Source organism: Protobothrops mucrosquamatus, unplaced genomic scaffold (assembly GCF_001527695.2).
Source record: "Protobothrops mucrosquamatus isolate PMUCROS unplaced genomic scaffold, P.Mucros_1.0 scaffold1270, whole genome shotgun sequence".
In the NCBI taxonomy this organism is placed as follows: Eukaryota; Metazoa; Chordata; class Lepidosauria; order Squamata; family Viperidae; genus Protobothrops; species Protobothrops mucrosquamatus.
The window spans coordinates 158,203-174,296 of record NW_015387476.1 but is presented as its reverse complement, the minus strand read 5'-3'; the positions used below and the strand labels follow the sequence as shown (position 1 = coordinate 174,296).

Here is a 16,094-nt window from a genome sequence, read left to right as displayed (position 1 = left end):
CATTTGCTCTGTTCCTCTAGGTTTAAAACAGCTTGATTGCACTAAGAACTTCCTGGAAACTATACCTCCTGAACTGGGCAGTATGGTTTCATTAGAACAACTTTATCTAAGGAGAAATAAGTTGTGCTACCTGCCAGATTTTCATTCATGTACATATTTAAAGGTAGGATTTGTTTTCTTTAGCAGATAATTGAGATGTGAATTGAATCCAGCAGTTTTTATCAAAATGAAAATATCCGTGTCACAATATCAGTTCCAACTCTTCTATACCTACATGCAATACTGAGATAAGCATTTTGTTGTTTGTCCTTTTCAGACATCCACAGCAGACAGTGGTGATATAAAATCTCACAGTTCAAGATTGTAACAAACGCTATCATGTTCTAGAAAGATTGGAGGAGAAGTCATTTATTAAGTTGGTGAAAAAGAAATTGTGACTGAGTTGGCACTATCTTCCCTCTTTTCAATGTACTTGACAATTCAACATACAGTAAATTATGGAATAAACTGCTGGCCATTATTTCAGTTCAAGGAGCACATTTCTATTTTGTATGGTGTATATACCTCAGAGGGTAAATGAAAGGAATATACTTATTCATTAGTTGAAGAGGAAGAAGTAGTAGAAGAAGAGAATTAAAAGAATAATACTGGGGCCCCGTAGACGGAAATCAATCTCAATCTCAATCTCAATCTCAATCTCAATCTCAATCTCAATCTCTCTCTCTCTCTCTCTCTCTCTCTCTCTCTCTCTCTCTCTCTCTCTCTCTCTCTCTGTGGAAATGAATACATTTACAAGTTAATTGCAATTATATGAATATAATTTTTTCTTAAATGAGATTATCAGAATTGTAATCATATTTGTGGAGGAACAGGTGTGATTTAGTTCACAATAATCTTTATGTATTTAACGCTTGTAATATTACAATACAATATCACATTTAAGGAACTCTGAAATAATGCATATTATTGCTTTTAAACTTATAAAATCACAAAAAAATTTATTGGCATATTCTGCTTCTTAGATTACTTTATCTTAATACGGTAGCTGTAAGGACAATATTTCTTTTTTATTTTTCTAGGAATTGCATGTTGGTGAAAATCAGATTAAAGTATTAAGAGCTGAACAACTGAAGTATCTGAATTCCTTGTGTGTGTTGGAACTAAGGGACAATAAGCTGAAATCATTGCCTGATGAAATTACTCTGCTACAGGGATTAGAACGACTAGACTTATCCAACAATGATATTAGCAAGTAGGAAGCATATTTATTGTTATTACTTGTGGAGGGAGAAACATTATATGTTAACTGAGTTCAAAATTACACTTTGCCTTTGGAAAGTGTGTTATTCATGAAACTGTAGAAATAAGAGTCTTTTCTAATAAGTTGAAAATAATGAATGATAGAAATAATTATACTGCAGTTACTTGGTTTGATGGATATAATCTCTGAAATAACCCCTTTATGTTGTCAGTCTTCCTTGTAAACTAGGAAACCTTTCTCAGTTGAAATTCTTAGCGCTGGAAGGAAATCCTTTAAGAGCAATCCGAAGGGATATTCTACAAGTAAGTATACATAACGTACATACCACATTACTTATTTCTGATCCTTTAGAATTATAATATAAACTACCTATGCTTTTAATTCTTTCATTTTAGAAAGGAACACAAGAAATGCTGAAATACCTTAGAAGCAAAATACAAGGTAAATAATTTATTTATAAGTCAAAAATTATAGTTAATTGAGACTTTGGAATATTTGTCGGATTCTCATTTGTTGAGAAATGTTTTAGCAATTTTAACGGAAATTTTCCAAAAATTTTATTTTGGAAAATATAAGTGCCAAGTAAACATGCAGCCTTCCTGGATGGCAGAGCAAAATATTGTGAACATTACTGATCACTTATTTATTGAAATATCCTTTTATTAGCAGAACTGGGTCAATAGTTTTGAAGATTTTTCAAAGAATAATTCCAAATATTTTCCAAGGGTACTATATTTAGAACAGACCTAAATTTGGGAGGGAGAATTTAGCCTGGTTTGAAACAATTACTTTTGGTGATGGACAATCTCAAAAGTGAGAACAAATGTATTCACTCTACATTTGGTTCTGTCTACAACAACTATTCAACACTAGGAATTTTCCAGTCCATTTAATTGAACAAGTTTGATTTTTGAATGCACCTATATAGCATGCATCCCAAATGAAAAATACTTAAGGTTGAATATTTTAATCTTTTCTGTTAAAACACAGACTAAATGTATTGGTAAAATTTGAAATAATCTTAATAGATTTTATGTGAACTTACATTTTTTTTGTAGATGATGAAATAATTAACCCAAATGGAGAATTTCCCGTGACAGCAATGACTTTGCCAAGTCAATCCAAAATTAATATGCATGCTATTACTACGCTGAAGACATTAGATTATAGGTAAGAATATTTTAATTTTATAAGAACCAGATTTTTCTATCATTCCCTGCCTCTGGAATGTCTTTCACCTAAAACTGAATGAATCAACCTCTTTGCTGAAAATTTGAAATTCTTTAAAACAGATTTTAATTTTAATTTTTAATTGTTAGTTTAATATTTGTATTAATTGTGTTAGGTTTTTTTTTTACTACAACCAACCTTAAGAAAATGTTAGAAGTATAAAAGCACAATAAAAATAAACAAATTTATGAAAGTATTCAGCTTCAGGGTGGATGTGTACCCGAATCTTCTTGAACTATAACATTATTTGAATTTGTTTAGAACTATCTATGAATTCAACCGTTTTGGTTTATAGAATATAACCCGTGGAATCAATCATTACAACTTAATTAAAAAAAACATGGTTTTCAAAAATTCTGGCTTGAGATGAATGCGTGAGCCCAATCTGGCCCCGAAGAAGTCACTTATATCAGGAAATTTCTTATTTATACTTGAGTGAAATACGGCAATTCATTTCTGTTACATGAATTGCATTTTCTATTTAAATTATTGTTATTGAGGTCAAGAGTTTTGTCAAGCAGACATCATTGCAAAGACTAAATAAGTCAGCCCAGTGTTAGTTGTGATATAGCTATCCTGACTTGTGATTTCGTAGGTTAATGTCAGCCATCCCATTTAGCACATTCAACAAAAGAACCTCCTGGCTCTTTAGCGTTGCCAAGATTTTAGCTTTATTGAAAGATCCATCTAGGCACAGCAGAAGCAAAGTCAGTTCTGGGATTTTCCCATGAAAACCCACATAGTGAAACCTCTTTTCCCCCTTCTAAGCCACCTACAGTTCATAGTTCACCATGTAGTTCTTTTATTTTGGGGGAAAAAATTCTGCGCTGCTCAAACAATTTTCATAACTTGACCTTGGTGGATAACGTCTCGCCGGCAACAGAAGGCTCTCTTGTATTCCATAGCTTCCCCCCTCCCCCAAGAATTCACCAACCTTCCTCCCGTCACTGTTTGACAAAACTGCGAGCGAAAGCAGGGGCAGGCAGTCATGGAGTCGAGTCAGGTTTGACAGTTAGTACAGTAAAACCTTATTTTAATAGACCAATTGTGGGTAGGGTCTGTTGCTGAAGAAAGTTGAACTGGAAAGTGAGATAACGTAGAGATTTATGTCATTTGTGCACAGGGTTATGAAGTTGCTACCCAAATTAGATGAATCAGAGCAGAATTTTGGTCTCTTGCATTGCAAAGTCTATTGTATCCTGGTCTGGCACAGTAAGATTTTATTGTATAAATAAAATCTACAATAGAAGATGTTGATAGGGATTTTAAAAAAGGAATGATTTTATCATTAAATGTATGACATGTTGAACTTTTAATGTGTTTTTATAACATTCCAAAGAAAGAATGTCTAGAGCAAACAAGACCGATCATCTTTATCCTTTCAAACGAGATAACTTTTTAAAATGCTGTGTAGTGAGAAACAGGCCGCTGTAATACCGGAGGAAGTTCTGAATGCAGTTGGGGACAAACCAGTCAGCAATGTAAACTTCAGCAAGAATAATCTGACTGAAATTCCAGCAAGGTACTAAGTTTTTATAGTTTTTAATATTGCTCTTTCTTACTGTGAAGAAATAATGACCCTAATTGGGACCAGAATTTCCGTCACTACGTGATGCAGTTGTTAGGAGAAACATTGCATGACCGCACACGCCTCTTAGCGATGGCAGTTCTATAATCCCAGTTGTAAATGTTAGGCGAGACCCATGTCATCATAAAGCAAGGACCTCAGGCTTCTGCTCTTTCCTGTAGTGCACACCCCCCACTACAACTCCCCCCAACCTGCCTTTCTCCCCCTCCCCATCTCTGCCCTTTTGGCTGCCTCATACTATGCTGCCCTGTGTTTTGCCACCCAGTGTTCCCTTGGTCCTGTTGCCTTGCTCTCCATTGCCCCTGCCTTCCCAGCTACCCTCCACTATACCCTGTAGCTTTATTTTCCAGATCTACACTGCCCCTGCCACCCTGGGCTCCATCCCCACCTCTCTGTACTTCCTGTGCCAGTGATGGCAAACCTTTTAGAGACCGAGTGCCCCAAAACTGGCCCCACCCCACTCCATCCCCTGCCCCGCCCCCGCTCCGCCTGCCTGCAGGGCCACTCACCGCCTCCAGGGCCCGCCACAGATTGTCCAGCAGCGCCATGGCGGCCACGCCCTCTGCCCGTGCCCCGCAGCATCAACTGTGCACGATGGGGCGTGAGGGCAGAGTCTTGTCTACTCTGTCAGGCTGCCATGTCCTTGGCTGCACTGCTCCGCGTGGGCCACACTCGGGGGCGACTCCTCCAGGGGGGCTGCTGGTAAGGAGGGGGTCGTGGAGGAGGCAAGGCTGGGGCAACGGCACATGTGCCCACAGAGAGGGCTCCGAGTGACGCCTCTGGCACCCGTGCCATAGGTTCGCCACCACTGTCCTATGCTTTAGCTGCACTGCCATCCCGCCGCTCCCACTGCTTTGTGCTCTACCCTGTACCTCCACTATCCTGCACTTCATCACGCTTAATGCCTGGTCTCTATAGCTTTCTGTCTCACTATGGGATGAAATGTAAGCTTTCAGATTTTTGTTTTTTTTCTAGTGTTTCTTAGCAATTGTCCATGTCCTATTCTCAAATAGTGTACGTTTACTTTACTTCGGATGGCATTACATTTTAACTATGAAATGTAGGCCAGTTTAAAAAAAACCTATAAAAGTTTAAATGCATTATCAGTATTTTTTAAAAAACCGCTCTAAATAATGCAGAACCTAACAACATCAATTAAATTGCTTGCTTATTTATTTATTTTTACAATTTCTCCAGGATTGTGGAACTAAAAGAATCTGTGAGCGATATCAATTTTAGTTTCAATAAGCTGTCTTCTGTTTCACTGGAGCTCTGTATGCTTCACAGGCTGACACATTTGGATCTCAGGTAAGCAATTCCTGAAAAATTTCAAAAGTGTATTTGAATTATAACTGTCTGAAGTTTTGTTTCCTCCCCAAATGGAAAAATTATTGAAAGAACTCAATTCAGAAGTGTCAGAGTAGGATAAAACCAATTCAGATGAGTCGCAAAGGGTCCTGAAAACGAACCTTTCTCTCAAAATTGCTAGTGTTATCAGGCAGGAATGTTTCAAAGGCTCAGCTTCATTTACTTCAGTGACAGAATTTTGGTCTTGGGATCCCTGATAAAGTACTCTGGTTGCATGAAAATTACTATAAATAGAAGCCCCCCTCAGAGGCTCCCTCTTAATATTTGGGCAAGACTTATTTGATTCTTATGAATCTGACTAATGTTGATTCAGATATGGTTGAAGTCCAAGATTATGTGAGAACCAGCATATTGCAATATATCAGATTAGAAGTGGGGAATTGGCTCTAGTTCACCTTCAGCCCTGGAATCGTACTGGTTGATTTTGGGCCAATTGCATTCTCTTCTACTACATAGGATTGTTATGCAGGAAAAAAATAAGTTTTGTACTATGCTTAGATACAAGTACATGCCAAATAAACATACTAATGCTGATGGCAATAATTTCCTCAACATCAAGAGGAGAAACTAGGCCAGGGGTATCAAACTCGCAACGTCACATGACATGTCGCGACATATCGCAACTTTTGCCATTGCCGGCAATGGGGTGGGCGCGGTTTCGCTATGGTGCATCCGGCCTGCGGTCTGGCAGTTTGACACCCCTGAACTAAGCCATACTTTGCATAATTTGAGACCCGCTTATTTATATCTATTCCCCTGGCCATGTAGAGTAGATACAAGTAGAAAGAACTCTTTGGAATTAGGCCAATGTTTCTTAACCCTGGCAACTTGATGTATGGATTTTAACTCCAGACATTTGCTAGTTGGGGAATTCTGGGAGTTGATGTCCCCAAATCTTCAAGTTGCCATGGTTGAGAAAAACTGAATTAGGCTATCTAGAGTAATTCTCAATCTTACTAACTGGAGGTTCCTAACAGGTTTTGAGAACAGCAGTTCTATTGTCTGACCCCAGAACTACCTTCTTTTCAAACTGAGGTATATTTATTTATGTTCGAAGGGAAACATCATTTTCTGTATGTTTTACATTACATAGTTCAATTTAAATATTAACATACAATAAAAGGTGATTGCTTTTCTGTTTGACAATTTAGAAATAACGTTTTGACATCTCTGCCAGAAGAAATAGAAGCACTGGCAAAACTACGGATAATAAATCTTGCCTTTAACAGGTAAATGCTCTTACAGTCTCTCCTTTTCATTGTGCGATATTATGTGGTGCTGCTATTTGTGTTTTGGAAAGCATTGTGCATGTATGTCACCCAACAAGTCTGATGTACAAACAGAATCAACGCAGGAAACTTTTAAAGAGATTTCATATTTGAAAAAGCCATCTTCTGACAGTGGAAATGCCTGTCCCATACAGTAGATGTCAAAATGTTATGTTCCCTTTCTCACTATTCTGCAATAATTTAAGATAGCTTCACATAGAAATTGATTGGCTAGGGACATTTATAGAGTAGTTAGCATGAAATCTGTTTGTCATTCAAAGATGAATTATACATAAAAACATTTGTTAAAGTAGCATCTTCTCCCATAAGCATTTTTCTGTAAAAATTACCTTCGGGTAAAATGGGTGGCCAATAAATTTGATAAATAAAATATGATGGGTAGGATCCAACCAGTGCTAATTGGTTTTTCAGGATACAAAATTCTGTTTTTAAATGACTTTATCATCTGAAATCACAGTTGGATTTTAACCATTAAAAATAATTCTATGTTTTTTATTCCTTATAATTAAGACTTTTATAAATTGCGTGTGTTTAGAGTGTGCTATATAGTAATCTCATCATTGATCACTCATCATGTTTTTTTCAATAAGGTGTCAAAAGAATATAGTTTGCTATGTTGGCTCTGTGTGATCACAAGAATTTAACAGTGTATTGTTGGTTCTGTTTCCACAGATTTTTTTTCCTTTGGTATAATCAAATTATTTCAACTTACCTATTTACTAATGAAATGTGTATGAATTTTTATAGATTTAAAGTATTTCCAAATGTCCTCTATCACATCCTGACCCTTGAAGCCATCCTTCTTGGAAATAATCAAATTGGATCCCTAGATCCTCAGCAGTTAAAGAAGATGGAAAAGCTCAGTACTCTAGATCTTCAAAATAATGATCTCTTACAGATTCCACCAGAACTTGGGAATTGTGAAAATCTCAGGTGACCACATGAGCTTTGAATATTTTTAAACAGCATATTTATTGTACCAAAATACTGTGCAGAAGCATTACAAACATTTATTGGGGCTTTTGCAGGGGGTTTACTGCTACATTGATGTCTGTTGAACTGCTTTGCTTTTATGTTTGAAAGTATGTATTATTTAATTGGATACGGAGTGTCAGAGAATATTCCGATCCTTAGGATAGTTTGCATCATTTTCAGTTAGAGATCTGCTTTGCCATGTGCTCCTATTTTTACTTAATAATTTGTTCAATTTGTTCAAATAAGTTCAATTGTTCCAATTTTGTAGTGTGTTAAGCTTATGGATTGTCTTCAAGGGCAGCCCCATGTAGAGTGCATTACAGCAATCCATGTGGAAGTGACCAGGACATGAGTGAATGAGAGTAGAGCCTCCGATCCAGAAGATTTATGTCCTATCAACCTAAGTAAATTCTTGAATATCGTATATGCCAAGTTCAATTTAATAAAAACCTCAGAATCAATTTGTTGGAAAGACCACGTCTAAATAAATTGAATTCTTTCCCCTGTGGGGAGTGAAGAGGACAGTGCAAACTCAGTCATCTGACGATTCCAAGTGATGGCTATGCAGTTAATTACCTAAAGTAGAGCAGTTCGGCTTTAAATCAAATAAACTGATAATTATTACTCAGAATACTAATAAGCCCCAAAGAAGGTTAAACTGATGCTTTTGATGTGTAGACCTTGTTTCAAGAATTTAGAATGGATTAGGGCTTTTTTCAATGTAGTAGGTTTCTCTTGCAAAGTTACACCTAAAAGCAAAGCTTGCAAGAAGATCAGTCAGTCAAAATATGAAGCTGATTTCAGGTCTGCCTTTGAGATAGAAAATAGACTTTAAAGAGAGATGCTGAGAGGACATGATTTCAAGAGTAAGCCTGTAGAGGAGAAACAGACATTTTAATAAGTGGCAAAGTATTACTGCAAGGTAAATAAGATTATATATACAATATTGCTGTTGAATGTTTAATCTAGCAAAATCCTCATGCGAATTCGGAAGCATTTTGAAGATGTTGATTCAGCTTTCTGCAGTTTGAATGAGAGGCGTCTCCATGGATTTCCCCTCTCCCTCTGCATTTTTCTGTATTCTTATAAACTCTGCATCCGAATGAACAGCAGTTCTAATTGGTTTCTGTCTTTCTCTTAGAGTACTTTTACTGGAAGGTAACCCTTTCCGAACTCCCCGAGCAGCTATTCTGGCTAAGGGGACAGTTGCTATCCTTGAGTATCTGAGAAGCAGGATTTCTACTTCATCTGTTGCTGCTGATGTGAACTAAAAAGTGTGCAACATCTTACTTTCTGAAGAACAAAGATCATGGCGTTTGTTGTTATGAGAAACGTAACTTGAAAATGCATATGCCAGGAAGTTGCTTATAGGGTTCTCAAAGATTTTAGTCTACTGCAGGCTGTCCTCGGGGCCATACTTGTATGGCATATGTTTGGGTGATTGATATGTGACTCTACACAGCAAAAGCAAATGGTTGCTTATGGCCTTCTCCCCCCTCAACATATATATTTTGTATGGACATGTTCTAATTTTCTACTTGGTACTTCTCAGCCATTTAGAATTCTGTTTGTTTATATGTTTTAAGAGCACCAAAAATGTGTTTGCTATTCATGTATACAACATTAAGGCTTTGGTCCGAAGGCTGTTAGAGAAGAAGTGCAAGCTAAAGATTTGCTTGCCATTGGTATTTTGGTACACGAATGTAATATGTATTTTAAAATCAGATTCAATTTCAAAAACAGCATTTATACATGTTTACAAATGCAAAGAATATTTATGGAACAAAAATATCCTCAAAGTATCCTCAACTTTGGGGCTGGTAGGCTCTCATGGTTTTTGTGAATTTCATAGGCATCATTGCATATATTAGTTTTGTAAGATGTAAACTGATGAGGTTCCTTTCATATTTTTCGTCACATATATCACATTGTAAATACCCTCTACCTTCCTTGTATTCTGTCCTCTCATATGTTTTTTTTCTTAATTGGAATGATACACATGATCCACTTATTTCATTGTGGTATTCTGTTTGGCTTGCTTTCAGATTATTTTATTCTGATACAAAGTCTCTGTCTGAGTGAGAATTCCTGACAAATTCTAGTCCTGAAATACTAAGTAAACATTCAGTTAATGGATGAGTTGAATCACCAGTGTTACGACTAAAGTTTTAATTCCTTGTATAATACTATCTGTTCAACAATATATGGAATTGTTTATTTGTTTGATGCTGGCGAGTACTGAGGGTAATTGTGAAAGCTACAGTCCTAATTGAATCAAGCTTAAGAGACAGCTGGTTCTAGCTGAGGGTTGAGCAACTATGGCCCCTTTACAACCTGTGGATTTCAATTCCCAGAATTCCTGAGCGAGGAATGGCTCCTGGCTGAGGAATACTGGGAACTGAAGTCCACAGGTCAGAAAGGGGCCATAATTGCCCAACCCAGTCTAGCTTCCTCCCATACAGCCTCACCTCTGCCTAGCCCAATCAGCTGTTCCAGTAAAGGGTGATTTCTCCAGAATCTTGATATTAGATGCTGGCCATTGATACACTAAATGAAGGCCTATTTTAGAGAAAGATAAAATGTGCTGATTGGATGTCTTCTTCTGTCTGTATAATAACAGTAAAATGTTTCGGGTTTTCTAAATATGCTGGGAGGAATTCTTACAGATCAAAGAGGTGCTTCTGGGCATTAGTTGAAGTCCCCAACAAGTAAGTGCTCCTATGTGAAGCAGTAGACACTGACTTTTTAGCAGCTAGGAAAATAAGGATAACATAAAAGCTACACTAGTGCATTAAATGTGTGTGTGTGTGTGTGTATGAGAGAGAGAGACAGAGACAGAGAGAAAGACTCCACATCCGCTCAGCTCTGTCAGAAGCTTTCCACCCTATATGAACTTTAGCTACAGCAGGATCATCAACCTTCAAAATTCAAAAACCCCAGGAGACCAAATGTTCTCTCTATGGTGGCAGCTGCTGGGAAAGTAGCCTTTAAGCTGCACTTTTATGTTTCAAACTATGCTTCGGATCAGGGGTCTTCAAACTTGGCCCTTTTATGACTTGTGTACTTCCAACTCCCAGAATTCCTCAGCCAGGCACAAGTCATAAAAGGGCCAAGTCTGAAGACCCCTGCTTCGGATAAACTTGGGAGTCTTAAAAAAATTAAAAATAAGTGTGAAACCGAGTACAAGTAAAACCAAAGTTCCCACGAGAGACGTGCTGCTGATTACTGATACTTGCTTTCTGTGGGGGATAAAAGATTAAATTGTTGCAATACATTGCTCTGAAGGCAGAATGTTTACAATAAGGTGACTTTATTTATACAATAGACTTTTTAATATATTATTCAAAACACTTTTTTTAAATACTGAAAAAATTTGAGTACATCAAAGCCGAAAATGGCTCTGCTATACGCTGCACAGCATTGTTTGAGTCCCTGTATTCTTTTTATGTACAGAAAGCATCTGCAAAATGCATTCTAGACACAATATACACCTTACTAGTTAGTGTCAATACGCAAAGTAAAATGGAAAAGATACTATCTGTATGTGCAAATTAAAGATAATTGATTTCACTGAATCAATTCATTTAAAATATAGCTTTAAAGTACTTTTTCACATAAAATGAAGCAGCTTTCAAGTTCAGTAAATCTGTATACTGCAAAACATTGAATTACATTCACAATCTATGTTAAAGTAGTAAATGATTCTTCAGCCTTATTTACAATGATACTGTAATTAAACTGAAAAGTATTTTGTCATATAGCAATCTTTTTAACACATACAAAAATGACAGTTCTGTATATAATTTAAGCTCAAAATCACAATTGTTTCAAAATATTAATTACAATACAGCTATCTCTATAATTCAACATGTGTTTTATAAAATGGTAAAATTTGTAATAAAGTAAGTTGTTGGTTTTTACTTGATTACAGTACCCACAAGTAGAAAAACGTAACTAATAAGTCTTTGTCTTGCCCAGTGTTAAGCCACTTAAGCTAGCAAAGAGGCAGGAAAGGCCCCGATTTATAAAAATTCAGCCTCTTGTGCTGAACTGGTGTGGCTTATTGATGTTCAGAATAAAACTTCACAAAGGGCCATGAACATTCTAGATGGAATGAAATGGTGAGGAAACTTTAATGCACATTTAAAGTTCATAAAGGTTAGCAACAGTAGTCTGAATTCATTTAAAAAAAAAATAATCCACCATCAAGAATTTGTGTGCTGAGGCAAATATTCTTAGCCTCTGGGTGTCGCTGTGGGATTTCTCAATCAGGATGACCCTTGTAGTAAGTACATAAAGTGAGTTTTTAAACCACCAGCAATGCATTTTTAAAAAAAATTAATTCTAATTTCTGATTTAAAAATCGCTTTAATACTTGTCTCCTGTTTGGAATGCAGGGTAATAAAGGCAGACATCAACAAAAGGCAAAATATTCTAGTAATTCCGAATGAATCTTTAGATATTTTACTAAAAAGAATGTTTTATAAATCCTAGTACTCTTCAATTTCACCTTTTACTTTAGGAACATGAAAGTTACAAGCATGGAAAACTTCAGCTGGTCATTGGAAATGGTTGCTGTTGGTGTGATTGAATCTTACCAATACAGTAGCTCTTCTCATTTGCTTGGCCATTTTGAAAAAAAGGCATGCATTGTTGCCAGAAACCGAACTCAAAACACAAGCTAGCTCAGTACAATGCTTATCTTTTTACTGAGAAATAGGAGGCATGAGATTTACAGTGAGGTGGGGTTTTTTTTTTTTAAGACATTTCATTACCCAAACTAGGTAACATCATCAGTGCTATATTTGTTACCTAGCACGGAATGAAATGTCTGCAAGAAAACAACCAAGCTCAGAGAGTACCAAGTACACCTCATTTCAACCCTGAGCTACAAATATTTTCGTTTATAGGTTTACAGCGATTAAATCTTCATGAAAAAAAAAATAGATTCAAATTCAAAAATCTGTCCCAATGTAATGTATGAGGTCCTTAGTGCAAAAGGATGCGCTGAAGCAATGATATAATAGCAAAGTCATAATAAATCTGATACTGCCATGCAAAGCTACCAAGGGAATCTGTCAGCCTCAAAGTGAAGGAAGACAATCCTGACAAAACTGGGAAGTTTGACAATACGTTTTGTGAGAGATTTTAAACGGTACTCGCCATTGGCAGCAAGGGCAAAATGGAATTCACAATAGCAAAACGGTTCACTTTCCTAACCATTGTCCTAATGTGCCTTCCTTATTAATAGTTAATTGTATCTTATTACACTAATATTTACACATGAATTAAAATTTTTACATCATTTGTACGAGAAGAACAGAAGTCTAATTTTAAACCAGTTGCAATTTTTAAAGAGGTGCTTGTATGAAAGGATAACTTTAAAAATTGCTGCCTAGATCATTCCTTGCACTTAGTTGATTTGTTTTTTTTTAAAAATGTCATCCCTGACAAAATGATTCCATGTGCTACTTGCAAGGTGGTGTTTACAAATTTATTGTACCTCCTAAAATGATTCCGTACGGCATCTGATTAACTAGATTGCTTTTTAGATTACTTTCTATAAATAGTCCTGGGAAGAAAATCCGTAAGAGGGGTTCTGAGAGCAAAAGCTTGCCTAAGACCACTCTGTACAGCATCTGTTAACAGGCAAATTGGCCTAGCTGCAGGCACAGATGCAAACCCATTTGTTCTCCGTACAGCAAAGTCCTATTTCTCAGAAGGGGAGGGGTGTCCAAAAACAGCTGCTCTGCTGAGTGGAAGCCAAAAAAACCAGAGCTGTCTGTCTTTCCTGGTTCTTTTAATCACGCTTTAAGGCATGTTTGGGCAGAGCGCCTTTGTATATAGTCAGGCTTGGCTAGCACAACTGTCACCATGGAAACAAATGCAGCAAAACCCAATTTGAATGAGAAGTAGAAGCTGAAGGGAGCAGTTGAGCTTCAGCTTCTGCTTTGGAATTCGCAGGAGCCTTTAAAAAGCCAAGATGACTGAATAGATTTGCTCGGATTACCTGTTTGGAAGCGGGAAGGGAGATTTTAGCTATATAGTCTCTGCTCGGTGTTTTTCAGAACTGTCTAAAGATCATTGTGGGACTAGTGACATACATGGAGTCCTTCACAAATTGAATAAATGTTGTATACTGTGTGAAGCACTATATTTTCTTTATCACCGCCTTTCATTCAGGAGCTCAAAGTAGGGTATGCTTTCCCCCGCAGCAAGAACCCTGTCAAGTAGTTTGGGCTGAGAATGACTGTCTGAAACCCACCCAATCAGCTTGCATGATTAAGGGTAGACTTGAATCTGGGTCTTCTGGTGCTGGTCTAACAGGTTAAGATCACACATTATTCCTTATCCAATGCTCTGTAAACTTAAGGAGATGGGAAGAGAGAAAGATTTCCATACTTAACCCTTCTTCCAAACTACACTCCCTTTTCTGACATGGATGTTTAACAGAACTCAGCTGGATGTGCCATACTTGGGTCGAAGACATCTGCCGTTATCCTCAGGTCTGTTTCTTAGTCCCCAACCTCTGCATTCCCCCAACTGTATGGTTGCAAGATGGGAACTTCTAGCTAGCTCTAGTCAGCTTCAGAAGGACTACTAGGACATGATGAAATGTGATAGTAAAGAAAACATGAATTGGCTTTATACTCACACTAAACCTGAGCAGAAGTAGGGAATAACGTTTTCTTAATGATTTCATGCCCTTCAAAAAGGCAGACTCCCTAAAGCTCCCTAAATAACATAAACATTGTTCTGTTGGGGGAAAGCTGTCCATGTATGGTAATTAATCCAGCACTTGGCTTGGAAATGCTGCGCTCACTGCTTTATGATGCCATTTTTCCCCCAATAAAGGATGACCAAAGCAAGCAATGCTAATTAGGACATGCATCATAATGCACTTTTCCAAACTACATGTTGCCAAGGTGCAATTGTGCTTTTAAGAAGTGTAGTGATTTTACACGTCGCAATGCTGATTTCAATACATTAATTTATATTGGCATTTTAGAGAAAAAGCAATGCAGTCCCATTTTCCTTACAGAATTAATCTCTGAGACAAATCTACATGATTTCTGATTGGCTGAGATGATTCAGTAATTAAGAGGAAAAGAAGGGCTACTTAATGCTCTTTTTTTAAAAAAAAGAAAATAGCAGAACAAAATCATGGATAAAATGGATAAAATGTAGAAGCAAAGGATCTTTGCACTCCTGCAAAGCATTTTTTTTCTTAAAAATTCAGCAGAGCTCAAATTTATATTGTGAATTATTTAAATGTTTTTTATCGCTAGGAAGATAGCATATTAATTTTGTACAAGATTGTTATAAAGGATTAGGGAAAAAGTATTAATAAATATCAACTTGTTACATAATTAATTTTCTACTCACTTTGAGATAACCAGTTATTTTTGTTAGGAATGAATAATTCCAAACCAAGGCCTCTTATTTAAACCATAGTGTATCTATCTTTGGAATCAAATAAATTTCCTTCCCACACAGAACCTGCAATAATATTTTTAAACAATAAAGTTAAATCTCATCTAAACAAACACTATTTTTTTAAAACAAACATTGCCATTAGTCTAAATATTATATGGATTAATCTGTGAATTTCTATTTACTATGTCCTCACTTCTAAGTCAAATTGGAAGCTCATAGCAAAATTCATATCCCCCCCTTGAATATTTAGTATTGTTAAAGCCACCCCTTTATTTGCACATTGTGTTAATATGCACATTGTGGGATCTCTTTCCTATTTAATAAATTTTTGGTATGGACATTTTTCTGCACAGAAGTCTTTTACACCAATTTTCTAATTTGACTCTAGAAACAATACACAAAGTTGGCAATGAAAATGATCACCTGTTCGGAGTCCAGGAAGGGAATAATACTATTTCTCTTACTAGGTTGGTTGCGTATTACAGACAAAGTGGAGATATTCTCCATAGCAGCATGGTATTCAGAATTCAAGAAACAGCCTACTTTATGATCACACACAAATTGTGAAAAAAATGAAAGTTTTCTTGATCTTCTCTCCTTATTCAGACAATTATCAGACTCTTGGGCTAATCAATCTGTGGCAAATTTTTGAACTCCTGAATTCCAAAGTTGGGCTTGTTTTCAAAGTCCTTTGGCATGGTAAAGATTGGATGTATGGTGGAACATTTATGCACTTACGAAATTTCTATATCATGGCAGTCAAAAACTCTTGGCAGTTTTCAGATGTCTGACATATTTGCCTTACAAGAATATTCAATTACATACTTTCTTAGATTATGTGAGGGGCAACAAAATACTTGTATTTCCTTTCCTTCTTATCACTGTGTTCAGAATTGTAACATTCTAACCCTGTCCGTATTTGAATGTTCTGGTAACTCAAAGTAAC

The 16,094-nt window shown here is 36.6% G+C and overlaps 1 protein-coding gene across 1 annotated transcript; it reads left to right on the top strand.

The window, feature by feature from the left end:
* Positions 1–25: 25 nt before the first annotated feature.
* Positions 26–10,029, top strand: LRRC40 (leucine rich repeat containing 40; the record flags this gene model as incomplete). Its single annotated transcript, XM_015821196.1, has 10 exons — positions 26–163; positions 1,080–1,252; positions 1,473–1,563; positions 1,657–1,702; positions 2,320–2,431; positions 3,906–4,013; positions 5,277–5,387; positions 6,599–6,676; positions 7,484–7,669; positions 8,853–10,029. Coding segments are annotated over 10 exons (1,173 nt in total), but the record flags the coding sequence as incomplete, so codon positions are not given.
* Positions 10,030–16,094: the final 6,065 nt, after the last annotated feature.